Source organism: Heliangelus exortis, chromosome 1 (assembly GCF_036169615.1).
Source record: "Heliangelus exortis chromosome 1, bHelExo1.hap1, whole genome shotgun sequence".
NCBI classification, from domain to species: domain Eukaryota; kingdom Metazoa; phylum Chordata; class Aves; order Apodiformes; family Trochilidae; genus Heliangelus; species Heliangelus exortis.
In genome coordinates this window covers 155,476,913-155,497,445 of record NC_092422.1, presented here as the reverse complement: position 1 = coordinate 155,497,445, position 20,533 = coordinate 155,476,913, and the positions used below count along the sequence as shown (strand labels likewise).

The window sequence follows — 20,533 nt, the reverse complement described above, 5'->3', positions numbered from 1 at the left end:
GGGTTTTAACCAAGTTGTTCAAATGCTGGGTTAGCTGAAATTTGGCAAGCTAATTCTTTCCCTGATGAGATGTTTTAAATATCCTTTACCTAGTCAACAAAATCTGATTAAAATCAGCGTGGGTGCTTCTTTTGCCAAACCACTCTCTCTTCTTCTTAATTAAGAGTGTTCAAAAATAGCCTGTTTGGATACTCTCTGTGCTTTCTTCTGTCTAAGAAAGCAGCTTTTGGTGTAAAGGTGAAATGTCAGACATGTATGGACTGAGGTTTATAATTCAGTTGTTGGACTGAATAACATATTAGTGAGAAGTTGTTCTGCTCAATACTAGAACCTTGGGAGATTATGAACTGTAAGTCTTCTGTATTGAAAGCTTTAGGCTATAACTTTGACTAGCTTTAATCAGTAGAGAGGTCATCAATAGAGCTGACAGAGCCTGGGACTTCTGGCTCTTGATCTAATAGGATTAGCAAAGCATTTGCATTCTCTGAGCACCCAGTACCAGAAGTAACACACAAACACACATGGGTGAGAGTTTTCTTCCTATTACTCAAGCTCCACAGGAGAATGATCACATTATAAGGCCATTAGGCAAAAATTCAAGAATGAGATTTCTTGCCCTTCTAAATAATGTTAACCAGAAATTGTTAGAGAATTCGTCTATATCTCAGTTTTCCACCTTTAAAAGCTGGCTACTATCATCTGTTTGTCACTCATGCTCTTTACTGGAGGCCTACTATTGCTCCCTCAGCACAAGTGTGTTGGTAGATCTGTGCATTCATATGTCCACTCTTATTACGTGCCAGCAAGTATGGAGGCTGAACATGAAATCTGTCTCAGAGATGTGAATTTTTATACACCCGGGAGGACCCATCTGTAGTGTTGGCCTTGGCCTTAAGGGTCTTACAGATATGCTGTGCAGATTGTGAGTTGGGAATCTGACTTCCTAGAAGACTGTGCAAATAAATGCAAGTTCTGTTTATATTGAAAAATGTCTTATTTTCACTATAGTTGCAAATCTTTCTATAAATGCCAGAAGTGTCAGTGGTTTTGGTGCTCTTGTGTGGTGGTGGTGGTAGCCTTCTCATGGTGCTGACTGCCTGCTGAGAAGAATGCTGGGCTGCTTCAAGCTCTCTTCTCCCCAAGGCAAGTCAAGGTCCCAGATGCTCCTGTGAACTATATTGTGCAAACTGCATTTGCAGTGGAACTTACCTGCTGATAGAGCCCTAGCCTCAGGAAAAGCTCACGCTGCCCCTAAGTCAGCGGGCACTGTTAGCCCCTGTGCCTGAAACCATAATATGTTCCACGGTGCTGTGGTGTGGAACAAAGGAAATGGGGCCACCACATCAACCTGTAGTTTAGGAGATTTTGTGTAGCTTGAAGGATGTGTAGAGTTAGGTCTGGGTTCATATGTACAAGCAACTGAAAAAGGTGAAGTTTTTGTGATGCCATAAATCACTGCCACTGGAGCTGTGAGAGCTGATTACCTTAGTTTTGCCCAACTGCAAAAGCCCCACGGTACAGCTGGCCTTCTGCAGGGCAGTGGAGTGAAGGATAAGCACAAGTACTATCAGGGGGCCAGTTCACCACTTCACTGCTGTGAATTCTCTGCCTTTCCCTAGTTATTTGCTACTAATGTAGTCTGTGTTACCTGATGTAGATTGCACCTCCCTTACTGCCATAGAGTTGTTTACCCAGGTGGTTAGGTTATGTGGCCTTACATAATGGGCGTGCATTGGGATATTTTAGTGAGCCTCATGAGCATGCCATAGCATAAAATGAGCTCCAAGGTGTGTGATATTTCATTTTCAGCCATGAGGAAGCTGAACCCTCTTTTTTTTCATAACTTTTTTCTCTGCCATCCATGGAAATGTGAAAAATGGCTGTACCTAAGACTGTTGTAGAGTGAGCAGTGGAAGGTGAAGGTTTCTGGATTGTTCTTCATGGAAAAAGAAGCTGCTGGAGATGTACTCTAAAAGAACCCCAACAAATAATGAAGATATTACAATAATGATTTATACAATAACACTTGCTTGAGCTCTGCAGTCTACAGTGGATCATGTTCTTACTGTGTATTGACTGCGTGCACTTTCCAGTGGTGCTTTATAGAAATATACAGTGCTCTATTTCAGCTGCACTTCAGTAACATTGCAACTTTAATACAAAAAGGCTTAAACATAGTTGAGCTTAAATGAGGCCCATCTTAGCATGGTTTTACTGTCTAAACACCTGCAAATAATTGTACTTGATTTCATTAGCAACAAGGAAAAGAAATTGATATTGTTATTTTCAAAGATTCATTTGTTTTGGAGGCTTATTGAAGAACATGGATGTGATCTTGCATAAATCAGAAAAAGCTATGTATTTTGGAGTCTTAAGACTGTTGCTCTACTTGGATATTGAAAAGGACTTTGAACAGGTGCAATATGACATGCAACACTACATGATTTATGCCTCTCTACCTAGAGGATATGGTATGGGATAATAGCTAATAGTCTGGCTAAGCACCAACAACCACAGCTGAAATAAAAGAAAGTGGCAGCTGCTCTGCACAGCTAAAATGGGACCATGAATGTCATCCCTAGAACTGGATTCCATCTTGCTTACTGTTTTAACATCAGCATCTCAAAGCTTTCTCTAAACAATATCTTTTTAGAAAACTAGAATCATAGAATATAGATGTATCATAGAAAGTTATAGAATCATAGAAAGTTAGGGGTTGGAAGGGACCTCAAAAGCTCATCTAGTCCAACTCCCCTGCCAGAGCAGGGTCACCTACAGCAGGTCCCACAGGAACATACCCAGGCAAGTTTTGAATGTTTCCAGAGAAGGAGACTCCACAACCTCCCAGGACAGCCTGTTCCAGTGCTCTGTTACCCTCACAGTGAAACAATTCTTCCTAATATTTATATGAAATCACCTATGCTCCAGTTTATAACTATTGCCCCTTGTCCTATTGTTTGACAATTTTTTTAGTTTTATTGTTTCTATTACAGTGAAGCAAGAGCATTCTTAAGGGTACTGCTTCTTTTTTTTTTTTTTTTTTCCCATTTGAGCCTTCTGCCTCCCTCGATCTTTATTCACAAATGAACTGTTTTGAAAATTTGAAAGCAATCTGTTTAGTCATTTTTAAAGGAGGCAAGAGGTGGCATGGGAGATGGATTTCCCTGGTTTCTCCTGTTGTTGCTTTTTTTTTTTTTATGCATGATTATGTTGGAAAGAAACAGCTGAAGAACAGCAGAATCCAAGGCCCAATTCATAGAGAATACATAACTGGTTTTGCTTGGGCCCTTAAAATGTAGTGCTTAGTGCATGGTTCACTGTGCTGAGTCTAGTGACAAACCTGAGATAACTCAGATTTTTCTTGCTTGCTTACAACCAGCAGAATCTGAAGGCAGTATCAAACTTTGCCTTTCTGTACCTGTGCTGAAAGGAGACTGTGTGTGGCTGTGACTAAGAAGCAGTAAGAAGCCTGATAATTTTCTCTGTCCTCAATAGAAGACCTGACTAAAATGTCAGGTCACCTGTTCTAAAATGTCAGGTGAACAAAGGTAACGTTAAAAGAAGTGTGACAACTCACAAAGAAACCCAAACTATATGAGAACAGTTATATACATATGTATACATACGAGTATGTGGATCTTCTAGTTGTCTGTTGTTCAGTGTTCATCTCCCATTCTTGTTGCTGTGTAACAGGAGCAGGAGGGAGCTGGAGCTAGAAGAGTCTGTAAGAATGTCATGGAGGGACAAAATGCAAGATTTGGGATAGGTGTCATTGCAGGGAGGAAAGCAGGCTCTCCACATGAGATTTGTGAGAATAATGCAATTACTCTCTACCTGGACCTCGTCTACACATCTATCTGGTCTGTGAAAAGTGTTCTACGTTGCCCCACATGATTTACTGGTATCTAAATTGAAAAAAATGTACATTTAATGGATGGACCACTTGGTGGATAAGGAACTGGGTGGATGGTCACACTCAAAGAATCATGGGCAATGGCTTGATTCAAAATGGAGGCCAATAACAAGTGGCATTCCTCAAAGTTCAGTACTTGGACTGGTGCTGCTTACCATCTTTGTTGGTGACCTGGACAGTGGAATTGAGTGCAGCCTCAGCAAGCTTGCTGGTGACACCAAACTCTGTGGTGAGGTCAACATGCTGGAGAGAAGGGATGCCATCCAGAGGGGTGTTGGCAGGCTTTAGAAGTGGGCCTATGCCAACCTTATGAAGTTCAAGGCCAAGTGCATGGTTCTACACTTGTGTCAGGATAATCCCAAACACAAATACAGGCTGGATGGGGACTGGATTGAAAACCACTCTGAGGAGAAGGACATGGGACTGATGGCTGACAAGAAGCTCAACACGAGCTGGCAGGGTAATCTTGCAGCCCAGAAAGCCAACTGTATGCTGGGCTGCATCAACAGAAGCATGGCCAGCAGGTCAAGGGAGGTGATTCTTCCACTCTGCTCTGCACTCATGAGACCTCAGCTGCAGTGAGTATTGTGTCCAGTTCTGGAGCCCCCAACACAGGAAGGATACAGAGTTCTTGAATAAAATCCAGAAGAGGGCCATGAGGATGATCAGAGGGCTGGAGCACCTCTCCTTTGAAGAAAGGCTGAGAAAGTTGGTCTTGTTCAGCCTGGAGAAGAGGAGGCTCTGGGGAGACCCTATAGTGTCCTTCCAGTGCCTGAAGGGAGCCTACAGGAAAGCTGGGGAGGGACTTTTTACAAAGGCAGGCAGTGATAGGACAAGGGGCAGTGTCTTTAAACTGGAGGATGGTGGATTTAGGTTTTCCGTTTGGAAAAAATTCTATAGTGTGAGGGTGGTGAGGCACAAGAGCAGGTTGCCCAGGGATGTAGTGGCTGTCCCCTCCCTAGGAGTGTTCAGGGTCAGGATGGATGGGGCTTTGAGCAACCTGATCTAGTGGGAGGTGTCCCTGCCCATGCAGGGGGTTGGAGCTAGATAATCCTTAAGGTCCTTTCCAACCCTAATCATTCTTTGATTCTTATCAGCACAGTGGCTAATGCAAATACTAAAATGAAGACAAGAGAATAAACCTTTGGTCTTCTCTGTGTTACCATATCAAGTGATGACACAGAGGGAAGGTATTTTTGGCAATTTTATGAAAATCTGAAAGTTCTCTCTTGAGACTCATGATGTGGAGAGGAGATGACATTATTTGGTAAATGGATATAAATGGCAGAGTACTAATAGAAACCTTATAAACTTAATAAAACCTCTTCACAGTAGTTGTCTGTGTAATGTTGTATGTATGATGATGTGATGCAAGGTTTTCATAGAATCATCATAGGAAGGTTTGGAAGAGATTCCTCAGTTACCCAGGTGCAGAACCTTGCACTTGGCCTTGTTGAACTTCATGCAGTTTGCATGAGCCTGCCTGTCAAGATCCCTCTCGATAGCATCCCTGGGATTTTGTTTTACTGAGGTTTGTTTAGCTTACCCTGTGCAATTACTTTGGGCTCTTCCATGCTGGTAATGCCAGATTCAAGCCAAGTAAATGACTGTACTTATCTGTAAGATGTATACACGCTGTCATCGCTTAAAACCTATCTTACCTTATGTAACTGGTAATTTCATTTCAGTGTTTCAATGTTTTGAAGGCATATCCTGTGTCAGAGGATAGGGTAAATATTGAGGCAAAATTGTTTCATTATGTAAGTCAAATCTTTAAAGGTTTCATGTGCAGCCAGTGTGTGGGTGTATGTGTGTTTGTTTATTTGAGTACATATCTGCCTACATAATCCCTCATCTTCAAGCCTTGCCAAAAGTAAAATCATATTAAACACTGTTAAATTGTAACTGTTTACACTTATTACTATATAGTGTATTTCATCCAAGCTTTTCATTCTACTTTGTTAATTAATGCTTGATAATCCTGATATGACATAGAAAATATTATTGCCATTAATAATGGTTATACAGAATCTCAGGGTAATTAAACACTTGTCTGTAATGGCACTGTCATTCCTCTTTCAAAGATGTGTTTATTTTTCATGGTCGTGCTGTAAAATCTCAGTAGACATGAAGCATGTTACTTTTCATCTCAGTCTATCTGTTCAAGGTCAATCTTGGGAAGTGCTTTCCTGTGTACGTGTGTGGGTGACTGTCTTGCTGTGTCTAGATTAGTAACTACCTGTGCTTTCTCCATGATTCTTTTTGGTTTTACTTATTTGAGATTCCTCTCTTAAGTTAACAAGCTTGCAAGATGCACTTTTTTGAAGTGAGGACATAGCCTGTTAAGTCAAAATTGAATTGGGAGTTCTTATACTCTCCTTCTCATAATGCTTCTAAGTAGTGCAGTGTCCTTTTGCAGGGTAGGTACATGAGAGAACTGAACCAAACCCCTCCCTCCCAGCTTCTGAAGTGTCTAAAGGCTATCAAGATAGTATTTGACTTCTTTTCTTTTCCAGCTTAACCCTCACTATCCAGAAGGTAATAATGAAGGAGAAGCTTTGGTAAGTGGAATTTATATGTTGCATATAAGGGGGGAGACACTGTATCCTTAACCTAATACAGCTCAACATACCAAATTCCTTCATAGCTTTCCTTTTACTTACACATCATGGCAACTGAAAATATTTTCTGGATCCTGTATAAATCAGGGTACAACTCAGAACTGTCAGTACAGAGAGTTTTCCCTTGCATAAGATATATTATAGGAAACTTGTTCAAATTCTGCATAAAATTGGCATAGGGTGGAAGCAGTTCTGTTAGGTGGCTGCAGATATAAAATGTATTATTCTCCTCAAATCAGAACTTTTGTTTATGGCAAAGCCTACCAATCTCTTTAGCAAGAAAAGCAGGGACAATCAAGTCTGGTTATGTGCCCATGGTTATGTGTTCAGAGACTCTGCCTCTCTGGGATGTGTTTGTCAGTCTAGGATGGCTCTAAATCTAAGAACATGCTGAGAGTCTTTTTATGGCCCATATGGAATAGGTGCAAGCAGAGATTCAGGCACAGGCTTAGGCTGAGTCCAGCCACGCTTCAGGACATCTTCACAGAGATCCAAGTTGTCCTTGCACCAGTGTGGATTGGCTGAACAAACACCTGATGCCCTTTGCCTAGGAGACAACAACCTTTGCCTTGTGCAATGTCAAGAGCATGCTAGAAAATGCTACCTAATGAGGCAAGGCCAGACATGTAGTTTATAACATGGAAAAGAACTGGAGTTAAAACTCTGTCAGAATCTTACTGAGACAATAGATAGTCAAAAAAAGAAAAAAAAAATCCTTCATCAAATATATGATATTGCTTTGAAAACGGAGATATTATTTGAAAAAATTCAGCTTAATTTCTTTGTTTGCCTTCTAGCTTTTGTTCTTTTAGAGGACACGTTTCCAGTTTTTTTCTGTATGGAGAAGAATTTTTTATTTTTCATTAAATGCAACTCAGGAGTCTTACGTAATCACATGCCTTCAGGACTGCAATTTTAATAAAAATGGAAACTTATGTAGGAGTTGGCAATATTGGTTTTCCATCTTCCCTTGATATTTGGTGTTAATGGTAATATAGTAATAACAGCTAAGCTGTCCAGAGAAATGAGAATTTTCTCTCATGAAAATATGGAAGTTCCACCATTTTTTTTCTCATTTGTATTGGAATGACACTTGAAGCCTTTGGAGCTTTAGAATGGGAATGGAGATAAGTTCTAGAATACCCCAGTTAGCAGCATGTTTGTTTATAAATGCTTGGGTTCATGCTCTTGCTCTGTGAACAGCAGAGCTGATCTCATCCATCTGCTCATATTGTGACAGCTCTTCTGAGTCAAATCTCCTGATTATTCCCCATTTAAGGCATTCCAATTCACTTATCAGAGCAATCATAGAGCATGGAAATTTGCATTTGGTTGGGTGAAAGTAAAAAAGATACATCTGCCTCTGGAGTGTATCTTGTGCTCTAACCTTTCATGGGTGCCCAGCCCAAAGAACCCGACTTGAAAACTTATATAGGGTAGATGTTAGGTCCTCTTCACCAAAGATCCAGTCCTGTTGTACCATAATATATTAATTTAGATACAGTGTAGATTTTCCACTTGTAGCAATTACAGTTCCTCTCAGTAGTTAAATATCCCCTGGACTGGGTAATGAAGAAAGCACAAGAGTAACCTGGACATGAATGTTAAAGGTGACTTCTCTTAACAGTTTGGCTTAATCCTTCTGGGTATTGGTTTCAGATCAGTCAGATTAGATAAATACTTCTGATGAAAATTTAATCAAAATTCATTGATGAGCAACCCTGATGTCTCTGGAAATTTCAGTTTATGCAGTCAGCACTTTCTTGTGAAAAATGTTTTGTGAAAGAACACATAACAATATTTGGTGATGCCTCTGTGTAAATCCAAGCCTACAGGCACTTTTAGCGTGGAAGAAATCCATCTGGACCCTTCACCTCTTTATAGTCTTGTTGGAAATAAGCCTTCATTCTGGCCTTGAGCAACTGATAAGAAAAGCTTCACATCCCTATGGATTAATTTCTTTTATGTTGTAATAATGCAGTATTTTGAATTAACCTCAAAAGTACAAGAATCTTACAATATTTGGAGTTAATTAAGGGCCAGCTATGTCAGGATTGCATCCAATATGAACATAAACTAGAGCCTGTGTGCTTTCTTTGCTCTGTGGTTTTCCTCTAGTGTTTCTTCTGTCAGGTGACTACCTAACTGATTCACTGCAAAAGCATCTTGTTTTTAATCTTTTGAAGCAATTAGTTTTGAAATACTAATGTATAAAGTAAATCTGCTCTAGAGGGGGAGGTGAAAGTGCACTTACCTCAGCAAGATTTGAAGTCTGAGTAGCAGGGAAATGGGAGATGCACACTTGGTTCCTCTCAGCTGAAGGAAGAATCTCGGCCTGCAGCCTGGGATTTTCTTTTCTCTGCCAGTCCATTGGATAAAAGGCTACCAACTTCTTCTGTGTCTCCTGGATTTTAAAGGTGGCACAGCCATCAGTGCATTTCATGCCAACCCTTAACCCCTCGATTATTTGTGAGAAAGCTCCTTGTGCATGTGGACTGCCTGGCTTACAGGTCCTGATCAGGGTTTCTTAGGTAGCTGAATCTCAGGAAGTGGTGGTGGAGCAGGATTTTCCATGGTGCAGTAGTGGGCACAGGCACCTAGGTTCTGCCTAAGTGCATCTTTTTTTTGTCTTGCCTTAAGTAACTTAAAAGTCTGAAAGAATTTTGGCTCCTAAGAACATAAATATTACTGGAAGTTGCTAGGACTGTTGTACCCAAGCATTAAAGCTACATTTGGACTGCTGTTCATTGCTCATTTATGGGCTGCTTCTTGAGAATCCAGCCAAATTGTCTTGTGAAACACTGCTTTTATTTCTGGTAAAATTTGGTCTTGCGACGAGTTGATTAGAATTCTTTATATATGTTTTTCTCACATCTAAACTCCAGGATATTTTTTTTTTAATGGGAAGATCTTCCTTTGAGTTGAAGTCCTTATAAAAAAAAAAAAAAGGCTTTTTTAGTCTCTTGAAGTTTAGGAGATTGTAGTGTGTCGTGCAATGCTTGGTGTCACAGCTCCCATTAAAGGCAAAATGAGTGTATTTTATGCTGCAAAGTAGTCTATTATTTCTAATCATGGAAATGTGCAGCATCCAAAAGAATGCTATAAACATTGGGGAAATGTCAAGAACAGCTGGGAACCTGGCATTTGTTAGTGTCTTTGTATTAAAGGCTGTCATTGGGTAGGTACCTTACCTTCACTTGTCTGCATTTTTATGAAGGAGTGTTAATCCTAACCAGTTCCAATCTGGCTTTTATTATTGAGATTTTTCTTTATATTGAGACTGGTATCCATTTACTTTTTCTGTAAAGAAGTTGGACAGTTCCACTGTGAATCTCCATGTGCTGTTTGACATACATTCTTTAGCTTCTGTTTATCATATAGATAAAAATAAATACATTATGAATTCCAAACAGCTCTGCAATTCATAGTTTTCTTTCTTGCTTCCAACTCAGGTGATTTCCCCCCCCCCCCCCCCCCAACAAACACCAAGTTTGTTTATTTATGTATTTATTTGCCATCCAGCAACTAAGTTTGTTTAATTAACATTTTAAAATATGGGAGAGAATTGGGGAATTTATTTATGTATTTATTTATGTTTTTAAAGGCTTGCTTAGGAATTAACCTGGCAATAAACAATCTGAAAAACATTTTTTAAAAACAGAAAATCATCAGCTATAAATTGCAATGTCTCTGCTTATGTAAAGCTAGCAGTCAGACTACTTAAGAGTTTGGGGGGTGGGGAGGGAAAGCAGAGACAGGGATGCCGGCACATTATTATTATTCTGCTGCCGCACACAGGTCTGAATCAGCTCTGAAAGTGCATACATTGTTTCTTACAGAATGTCTCTGGCTCCTAACAACAGAATTGCAACGTGATGTCTCTGCTAAAAATGGGATGACTCACAAATGAGTCAACAGGGAAGGTGTTACAGGAGGCTAACTGCTGGGCTGGCTGCCTGGGCTTCCTAACATCCAGGAGCAAGGCTGGCCATTAATTTACTTGGCTTTCTTTTCATATCGAATTTTTTAAATTATCTAACCTATGGTGTTCTGCTCTCTGGAAATGCTGGTTTTGTAAGAGCCTCCTAAACTGGGTTAACATCTTGAGATAGCACATTGTACTGGATTTAACAGGCATTTTCAGAACTCTGGCTGCTATTAAATTTAATTTCTGCTGAAATCTGTATTGCAGCTTAATGTATTCATTTCAGGAGCAGGGCATTATCCCTGTCTGTCTCTGTGCCACAAGAGGTGTCTTTACCAAGTGGAACTGGGGATTGAAAAGGTATTTCAGGTCTGTCTGTTCCTGTATCGCTTTTTGCAGCTGAAAGGAAGGCCCCTCCATAAGCAAAACTCTATGCAAATCTTCCAGATTTTAGATGTGATATCCAGTTCAGATGAATAAAGGAGATGCTTTGCTTTACTGTTGCAGAATGAGGCTGTTGATGGGGGGCTGTTGGCATTCTAGGTGGGTGGATGCTTAAGTTTTGTTAGGCAGAGTTGCTCTTTTTGCCACCTGGTATTTGGACCTAGTCATTCTTTGGAAAGGTGTCGGTCCACGTTCTGGCTGGCAGAACAGGAGCTGATTTTTGGAGGTCCCTTACAACCCCTAACTTCCTGTGATTTCCTGAATGTGCCATTCCTTCATCCTTGTGAGCAATTTAACCAGTGCACAACAATGAGGTGATTCCACCTTCTTCCCATTGGCTGCATCTCTGATTTGATTTGTGACAGCCTGTCACTAGTTTGCCAGTAGTTTGAGACAATCAAAACGATTTTTTTTCCCTCAGTTAATTTACTGTATATTATTATTGTTTTTCTCACAGTTCTTGTACTTCTCTGTACATACTCATAGCATGTAACTCACATGCCTGTTTTTTTTTTTTTTAAATCTTTCTTTCCTTGGCTGTCAATGACCACATCACCAACATCTGAAACTGTTCATTGGCTTCCTCTTCATACTCCTTCAAGTTGAATTTTCTTCTCTACATTTGAGACCTTTTACTGTTATTTTCCTCCCTTCTTATTGAATCTGATTTTGCTGGCTGCATCTGCTCCTATGCCAGTTTCTTACCTGAGCAAATGTCATCTTGTTTTCATCTGCTTAGGAATGCAGTGCTGCTTCTGAGCTGATCATATTGTCTGATTAATTCCGAATAGTCCAATACTTTCACCTCTTTCCATGTCCTCACATAGACTCATGCTGATTCAATAATGGTTAGGCCAAGTGCAGATTCTGATCTGCAGATTCTGATGATCACTTACTAAATTTAATTAATCATAAGAAACTTCCCATGTGAATAAGAAACTTCCCAAGTGTATGTGCATGCTCTCTCTCTGTGAAACACACACACACAGGCACATGCCCGTAGACTTAGACATAAATCCATGTCTGTTCATATGTGTTGACTACTTCTCTGTCTCTCACACACTCCTTATATGAAGGCTGTTTTCAGAGCTGTCAACTTTGGGGTCACTTTGTGTGACATGGTTTTTTTTTCACTGACTACTGCTAAGCACCCATAATCCAAGTTGCATTGTGAGGTGTGCCTGAAATCTAAAAAAACATTATAAGGAGGGGTCTGAGGTTTGTCCTGGAGTCCAGTCTGAAGCTACTGTAGGTCTGATTTTGACTTGGTTTTCAGAAAACCAGCTCTTGCTCATATGCCAGGTCTGTCTTGTCAGTGTCAAGCCTGGTTGGTGGGATTTAAACCTTATGAGCCAACTCTGTATCTTAATAGCATCTATAGAATGCTATTATATAGCATCCTATATATAGTTCAGGAGATGAGTGAGTGGAGTTGGCCACAAACTGCAGGATGAACTCCTCCACAGAGCTAGTGGTTAGCATGAACTACTTAAGCACAGGAGACCTGCCTTTGACTTTGACTCCTGTGATAGAAATGGGCACATGTGCATATATAATTATGGCTAAAGACCTATTGAAGATGAGCAGATGTTATGTCACGAGTGAGTTAAAAAAAAAATAATTCATAACACAGAGTAAAATATGGTTTCATGTTTTGGTTTGTATTTTTCTCAGAGCCTCAGGGGAAAAAATGCATAAAATGATGACATGTCCTGCCTTTTTGTATACGAGCCTTTTCAGTTTGGAAATGACAGTAGACTGGGTACTTTCTGGGAAACTAACTCAGTCTTAAGTGTAGGTTATGGGAAATATCAAAAAGTCTGGATGCTGTTCTAAACTATCCTCTGCTGTTCACTCCTTTACAGACCTCTTGAATTTTGAACTGGTTTTCTAGTTTTCCATTTTTGTTTGGAAGCTTAGGAAGTAGATTTTAATTTAATTTCAGACTCTGACTCACACCTGGTAGACCCTTACAAGAAGACTCTTATAAGTTGCCTGATTTTCCAGTTTGGGTCTCATCCTGAGTTTGTAAAGCAAAATGTGTATGGAAATCACACAGATTTTCTGTTTTCTCAATCCTTGCCTAGAGGCTAAGTTTTATGTGCAATTTTGTTTAATGTTTTTGGGTGTGGGGTATGGAAGGATGTGAGGACTTCCAGATATGAGTGTATGCTTGTGCAAGACACAGGACATGGTTCTCCTTTGTCTTGGCAAGCCTTCCTCTCAAAAACTAGTGACCATACTCTAACCACTAGATGAGCCTAAGAAAAATACCTGTGAGGGTTTCTTTCTGGTTTTTTCCTCTATCCTTCAAAGAAATAATGGGATGGAAAGTTGGCCTTTTTTAGGCTCAATAATGAAGAAACTGATGTTTTGGAAGGATTCAAAAAGTACATTGAAATGAAAATATAACTAGCTATTTCTTACGGTTTCACTCATCCTTGATTTTGTTGCTTAATCAATTTGCAATATGAATAATGAAAGATTTGCCCTTGATTATCCCTTACAGCTTGGCTTTAATCAAGGTACTAATGCAAACCAAGTAGAGTCTAGCCTCTTTACATTGCTTTGTGCATCTTTTCCCTAGTGCTATAGATCATTATAATAATGTATCACGTTTACAGCATTTGATTTTTCTCTTTTGGCTTTCTAAATTCTTTTTTTGCTTTTCCTTTCATGATATATTTTGTGTATGTGAAAGGCCTTGGGCTGCTAGTCTCTTAATTGCATTTTAGTCTTTCATAATATGGGTAACACATTGCCCCAGAGGAACAGCTTTTATTTATGCCAGTAATGCCATTGGTGGCTGTGTGGTTATGGGCACAGGCTCTGAACTACTCCTTCAAGCAAAGATATGTGCATGGAGAAGGTAGGATTTGGTGTCTCTGAAGGCACAGGTAACTGAAGATGGAGAAGGCTTCTTAGTGGTTGTGGTTCACAAAACTCCTGTCGTCCTTCTGCAGATGGTGGGAGGAAGATCACCCCTGTAGATCTGCCTCTTTTGAGGCACTAACACAACATAAGTCTGTCACTTGAATGCTTCTCAAAGAGAGTGAAGCTCTCCAGTTTCAGTGGGCACACTTAGACCTATGTTGGATCCAGCCTCCAATGCATTATCAGCCTGTGCTTTGTGTGCTCCCCCTTCCCAGTGATGAGTTGATGTTAGTGGAGTCACATATTCTGGCACTTGCTGTTTAGGAAGTGTGGTGCTGTGATTCTGACCATATGAGAAGAAAAAATGGGCAAACTTAAATAAAATAACAGTGGATTTAGGCAAGTGGCTTACTTTTAAAATCCCTCATGGCTTTAAAAAAATCCATTTTTCTTTAGCTCTCTTCTTTTAACTCTGTCCCTTTCCAAATTATCACTGTGTAATTACATCTGTTGGGAGTGAAGGGTCTGCAAATGCTGCAGGTTTTTGAAGCTGTAGGTGTCAAGTAATAATGTACATAGTACTGCAGTTTCTCTGTGGCTTGTAACCTGCTGTTGTTATAATGACTGTCTGAGACCCCATGTGCCTGGGGCAAAGTGCATCCTTTGTGTTACACACTCCAAAGCCAGTCTTGGTACATTGTTACTTGAATGTAGAAAAAAAAATAAATTAATAAATGAAAATACAATTCAGGTGTATTACTTGTCTGCAAGGTAACTGGAGAATTTATAATGGACCCCAGTGCAAGCAAATAACCCTTGTGCCTAATCAGCAGAGAGACGGCGACCTTCCTGCTTCAAAGAAGAAACGCCAGGCAGGGGAGAAGATTATGTACACTTTGGTCTCTGTGCCACATGGAAATGACATCGCATCTCTCTTTGAACTGGATGCCACTACTCTTCAGAGAGCTGATTGCCTGGTTCCAAGGTAAAAAAAAAAAAAAGGTTTGTGTGTGTGCAAAAAACAGTGGTGCGTTGACATGTTTCTTCCTAGCATTATGCTGGTGAGTAAATCAAATGAGCAAGTATTATCCTTCAGTTAAAATTTGAGGAGTGTTCATGGATAAAGAAGGGATGTATAAAACATGATACTGCTGCTGTGACTGGGTAAAATAATTATAAGGATAAACCAAGTGACACTTGAAGAGAGTCTGTGAAGAGAGAAAGAATGGGCTAAATGTTGCATAGATATATATGAAGACAGAGCTGAGTCTTGTGCAATTTTTGAAAAAGCTGTACTGCTAATACATCTAACTGAATTGTTCCCAAGAAAATAATGTGTATGGTGAACAGAGCTTCTGTTTCCCTGACAGATCACGATGCCACTGAAAAGGCTTGTTATTCAAATGAATTCAGCAAGTAGCTTCTGGATTTTAATTGTGAATATTTGAAAATTCAACTGTGTTGCTTAGCTGAGATAGGCTGGCTAAGTCACATGGAGCTGCTTGTGACTGAATGGGCATGTAGACACTTGGGGCTAGTAGTTATGAGAGTGGATTTTAAAGCTGGGTACTCACAAATACTGATTTATGCAGCTTTGAAGTGTATTTGCTATGCTAAGTTTTGCCAGATAATTTGCTTACTTGAAAACTCAAATCCTATCAGCATGAAAGGGAGAGTGAGAATGAAGACCACAGTGAATGTATTTAAAAGGATTCAGAGTAAAAAATGTAATTGATTTCTCAGCTCTGCTTTTTGTTAATACCACAGATTATCATATGGAAAAAATTTAGAAGAATCTCAGGTCTGATCTTTGTTCACTTGATTTTCAGTTGAGAACTGGTTCTGTAAATTCTTGCTTCCTCTAACAAGGGTTTGCAAATCATAATGGTGAAGCTGTGAAACCATGGTCAGTTTTACTTTCTGGCTTTTATGCTGTGACAGGTTGAAAGGGTTTGTTTGCAGAAAAAAGAAAAGAAAAGAATTTGTTTTATTCATGAAATCTGCTTCTATTCAGATGGGATTTTATAACACCTTTTCATTTTCTTTTTTCTTTAAGGAATACTTTAATCCTAGGCTTATATACATACTTAAAACCAGCATTCTGCATAATCCCAAAATGCTGTTTGTTCTTGTTGCAACTCTGGTTGAGAAAGAAGGAGACAAGGGAAAAGGTTACTGTAGTATCTTTTAGGTCTCCTTCACCCTTTTATGTTAAGTGACTGCCCCACTGCAGCTCATGACTGATCCACCCAACCTGTTGCTTGCTTTGTTTTCTTTTAGGAACTCTTATGTCCGACTGAGGCATTTATGCACTAACACTTGGGTCACCAGTACTAGCATTCCAATAGACACTGAAGAAGAGAGACCTGTGATGTTAAAGGTAAAGGTTTATATCTTGGGGCCAAAATCCCAAACTCATTCCTGAAGTTCTCTACTGGTGATGCCATCTCTACCATATGAAATAAACATAATAATGAGGATAAAGGTAAGAGGATTCTTCACCCAAATCAAATCAAATCAATAACTGTTGCAGATTGGGACGTGCCAAACAAAAGAGGACAAAGAAGCTTTTGCCATTGTGTCAGTTCCTCTGTCTGAGGTCAGAGACTTGGACTTCGCCAATGATGCAAACAAGGTTCTAGCATCAACTGTTAAAAAACTGGAGAATGGAACAATAACCCAGAATGAAAGGAGGTTAGTGAGTTTGGGGTTTTTTCCTTCCTAAACTGGTGTTTGATTACTCATGACATTGTGGTGTTGTAGTAATGAGTAAGTTGGTAATATCTGTGGGGACATAGAGGCAGCTGTGAGAGAGGACACTTCAGTGCTGAGGCTGCTAACCTGGGGTTAGGTTCCATCCCTGTCAGAGCATTCTTGCTGCACCTTAGGCTCATCTGTGCTCCTCATCCATAAAAATGGGCATAAACAGCACTTCCCCAACTCACTGCCCACATCAATAAATGGGTAGCTCCTTGGGCAAATGCAAGGTGTTTATCTTAATTCCCTTTGATAAACTACTTCTGAGCTGTAGTGTGGGGGCCTGTTGCATTTGATTCTCATGGGCAAGAAGGCTCTCTAGACAGTGGGCAGCATGGCAGGACCCTTGATTCTTGAGTTCACTGTACTGCACATTCATGCTGCTAGAGCAGCAGAAGGAAGTCTCAGTGACCAAGAAACTGCCCCAGCAGATCCTTTCCTATTTGTATTTTTCCCTGTGTTCTTTTCCTGTTTTACATAATTTTGATTTCTACCCTTTGTATTCATCAATGTTTCAGCTGTAGTTCTACTAGAATGTCTGTTCTTCACATCTGCTGCTGAATTAAGGGGGTTTGTTGTACATTTTAGCCAGATATATCCCACTCCCAGTGATGTAATTCACTATTTGTTTTCAGATGTCTGTTGTTAAACTGTGTATTAGACAGCATCTCTAGCTGTGTTAAATTGTAACTCATATTGCATCATGCATCTTACACAGCTCTTACTGAAAATGTTCATTCTTGTTGATAAAATGGACCTTTTGCTGTCAGTCGTCAGTAGCAATTAGACAAGATGGCTCAATATCAGATGGGGGATTTATCATAAGAGGCAGATCTGTAATGGCCTGGGTGTTGGTACTTAGCCTTGAAAAGCTAATGGGCCATTTCATGATTGGGTTGAACGAGAGAGGCATATGACATAATCAAGGTGTGACATCCCTATATTAACCTTGCACTGCTGTGTCACTGGAAGACAGTATTTTCAAATTTTGATGCTGACAGATTGGTATAACACACAAGTAAAACATTTCAGACTGGTTTCAGGATAGTGCCATTATTTGTTCCTGTGATGTCCTTTGGGAAAAAACCACCCCACTCTTTTCCCTGTTTTACCACTTTCCTGCTTAGTTAAGTAGGGGTCCCAACAGTTTATTCCTGTTTGCTTCATCCTACATTTGCCTTTTCTGCTTTTTCTGTTGAGGGGGACCTTGCTGTTCTCTGCCAGTGGGCTGAGAGTTTTAAAGCTAAAGCTCACTTAGGCAGTGGAAGCTTTGTGTCTGGCTCCTAGAGGCAACTTTGAAACTCTACTGTTCATCTTCCTGGCACTTTCATAGCATACATATAGGTTTGGTAATTGTAGACCTGATGATGTCCAAATTCATAGGATGTTTCCTCAAGGTAGGCAATGTGCTGGATTTTGTTTGTAAAAGACTGGCATTTGTACTTCTCTGTGCATGCCTGGCAAGGTATGTTAGTAACAAGAAGGCAATGACCACTTTTTGCATTTTCTGCGGAAAGGAGAGAAGGAATTATTACCACTTCCTCTGTCCTTTTTAGCACTTGTTTCTGCCAGATCTTATGTGTAGCATAGACTGAAACAAATGTAATATTTAAAAAATATTTTCTTGGGCCAGTAGGAAAATAGTCTAGTGATAGAATGTTTTTTTTCCTCTAGTGAGTTTATCATCTTGTTTCACTGACTGGTGTCCATGAGAAAGTGTAAGAATCCTTGCTAGGCTGCATTAAGGGTGTCTTTCTACTGTTCCTAGGCCATGGTACCAGCTGGTATAGGTTTTGGATGTCTAAATACTCTGCAGCAACACAGTATCCTATATTTTTCTCCCTTTTCCTCTCTGGTTGTTGTTTAGTGCCTTGGTAAACATCCCTGTGATAGATGAAGCCTCTGCTGAACCATGGTCTGGAATCCTTAAATACATGTCAGGCTTAACTTTTCAGTGATTGAAGTTCTATTGCTCTAGAGAAAGGTTATTCAAAAAGGGGATTTTCTTTCATAATAAATACTAGCAGGTGTTGAATAGCTGCATATAATAATTATTTATGTATTCATTCTAGGTTTGTAACCAAGTTACTGGAAGATCTCATTTTCTTTGTTGCTGATGTGCCTAACAATGGGCAGGAAGTTTTGGATGTGGTTGTTACCAGGCCAAACAGAGAACGACAAAAATTAATGAGGGAACAGAATATATTGGCTCAGGTATGTCCTGCTGTATTAATAACTTCCTTGTATTTACAAGCAGACTGTAGGAGAGAGTTATTTAAGAAAATGTTATTTTTAGGTAACTTGACTTATGCCTTGTTGGGCTTGTGTCTGCTTGGATTGGATAGATATGATATTACTTAGTCAAGGCTCATATCTTGGTCTGTGAATCAGACAGAAACATGAGGGGCCATGTCTGATGGCTCTTAGATTCATGTGATTCTGATGACTTTTAAGACTACATTTTATATACAAATGTTGATGAAATTTGAAACAAGCTTACGACATGGTCCCAATATAGGGATCCAATATAGGATTCCCCATATAGGAAAAATTCTTTCAGTCTTATGGATCCTTGACTTTATATGAACTATGAACTTGCATATAAATCAAAATCACTATGCTCTTTAAGTAGCCTGCTGAAAAATAGAAACTGACAAGAATGAAATTGTACAGCAGACAGTATTGTCCTCCTTTTTCATCCTTAATTTATCCAAAATTAAGGCAGTCAACTAACAATATTTAAAATTGGGGGTAGCAGTAAAAAGAAAGCAATATCAGTGAAGTTGGAGGAAAATGTAAAGCTAAACACCTAAAGCTGTAGTATCTGAGATTGTGCCCCCAACTTGTATTCAGTTGTGTAGATGTAAGTGGTGTGATTCACTTCTGACTTTGGTAAATAAGGTGCTTGTGCTGATCATGTTAGAAGATGTTTCTGTTGACTGCTACACGTTAAGCAAAAATCTGGGGGTTTATTCTCTGTGATTTTGATTTTGAACAGATCTTTGGCATCCTCAAAGCTCCTTTTAAAGACAAAGGTGAAGGATCGATGTTAAGACTTGAAGATCTAGGTGACCAGAGATATGCTCCATACAAATACATGTTAAGATTATGTTACAGAGTTCTCAGACACTCCCAGCAGGACTATAGGAAAAACCAGGTCAGTGCTATTCAAGATAATTTTCCACCTGATTTCTATAAATGTATATCCTGGGTTTGACATTACTCTCTACTAGCAGGTGGGATTCTGTGGTAATGGTGTAAGGACTGGGTTTTTGTATAGGTTAGTTGTAAGAAGCAATGGACTACAGTCTCATTTGCAGCTGGGAAAAACTGCACTAACTTTATAGGACTTAAGGGATCAGAGGTAAAAGTGTGACTGCTTTGTTTTCTTTCCAGTGCTTTACAGAAATATTTCTGTCTTGGAGGGAAGAAGAGGAGGGGAGATTTGGAAAAGAAAGGTCCTTAAACATTATAAAAACCTTTAGGATTTTCCTTTAAAAAAATTGGTTGTCCTTTCTTGAATTTTGTATATATTTTCATTGATTCAGTCCTTTGTTTTATGAAAGAAAAAGAAGAGGTGGTCATTCCTAGTATTGAACTTGTTTCTTGAGTACATATTTTACATGTTCAGATATTCTTTTCTTCAGGCCAGTTCAGACAGGAAAGTTTTGAGGGTTATTTTGATTGCTCATTGAGCTGAGTGCTTATGATTCTAAAAGAAAAACATTACCGCTTCACAAGTCATCATGGAAATTTTCATTTTTTCAGGAATACATTGCGAAGAATTTCTGCATCATGCAGTCCCAGATTGGTTATGATATTCTGGCAGAAGACACCATCACAGCTTTGTTGCACAACAACAGAAAACTGCTAGAGAAACACATCACAGCTAAAGAAATAGAGACGTTTGTTAATTTACTCAGGAGAAATCGAGAGCCAAGGTTTGAAGTGGTCCACTTAACTTTTTCCCTGTATTGATAGGCCCTTATATTTACAGTA

The 20,533-nt window shown here is 39.6% G+C and overlaps 1 protein-coding gene across 3 annotated transcripts in view; it reads left to right on the top strand.

Moving 5' to 3' along the window:
- Positions 1-20,533, top strand: part of ITPR2 (inositol 1,4,5-trisphosphate receptor type 2) — a 258,336-nt gene that overhangs the window by 62,570 nt on the left and 175,233 nt on the right. For 2 of the 3 annotated variants that reach the window (XM_071733153.1, XM_071733155.1), the window contains exons 10-16: positions 6,430-6,474; positions 14,608-14,762; positions 16,058-16,157; positions 16,311-16,471; positions 18,607-18,748; positions 19,533-19,691; positions 20,303-20,475. In XM_071733153.1, coding sequence (XP_071589254.1) covers positions 6,430-6,474; positions 14,608-14,762; positions 16,058-16,157; positions 16,311-16,471; positions 18,607-18,748; positions 19,533-19,691; positions 20,303-20,475 — 935 coding nt within the window. The remainder of the gene's footprint in view (positions 1-6,429; positions 6,475-14,607; positions 14,763-16,057; positions 16,158-16,310; positions 16,472-18,606; positions 18,749-19,532; positions 19,692-20,302; positions 20,476-20,533) is intronic. The other variant, XM_071733154.1, reaches the window with a different exon arrangement.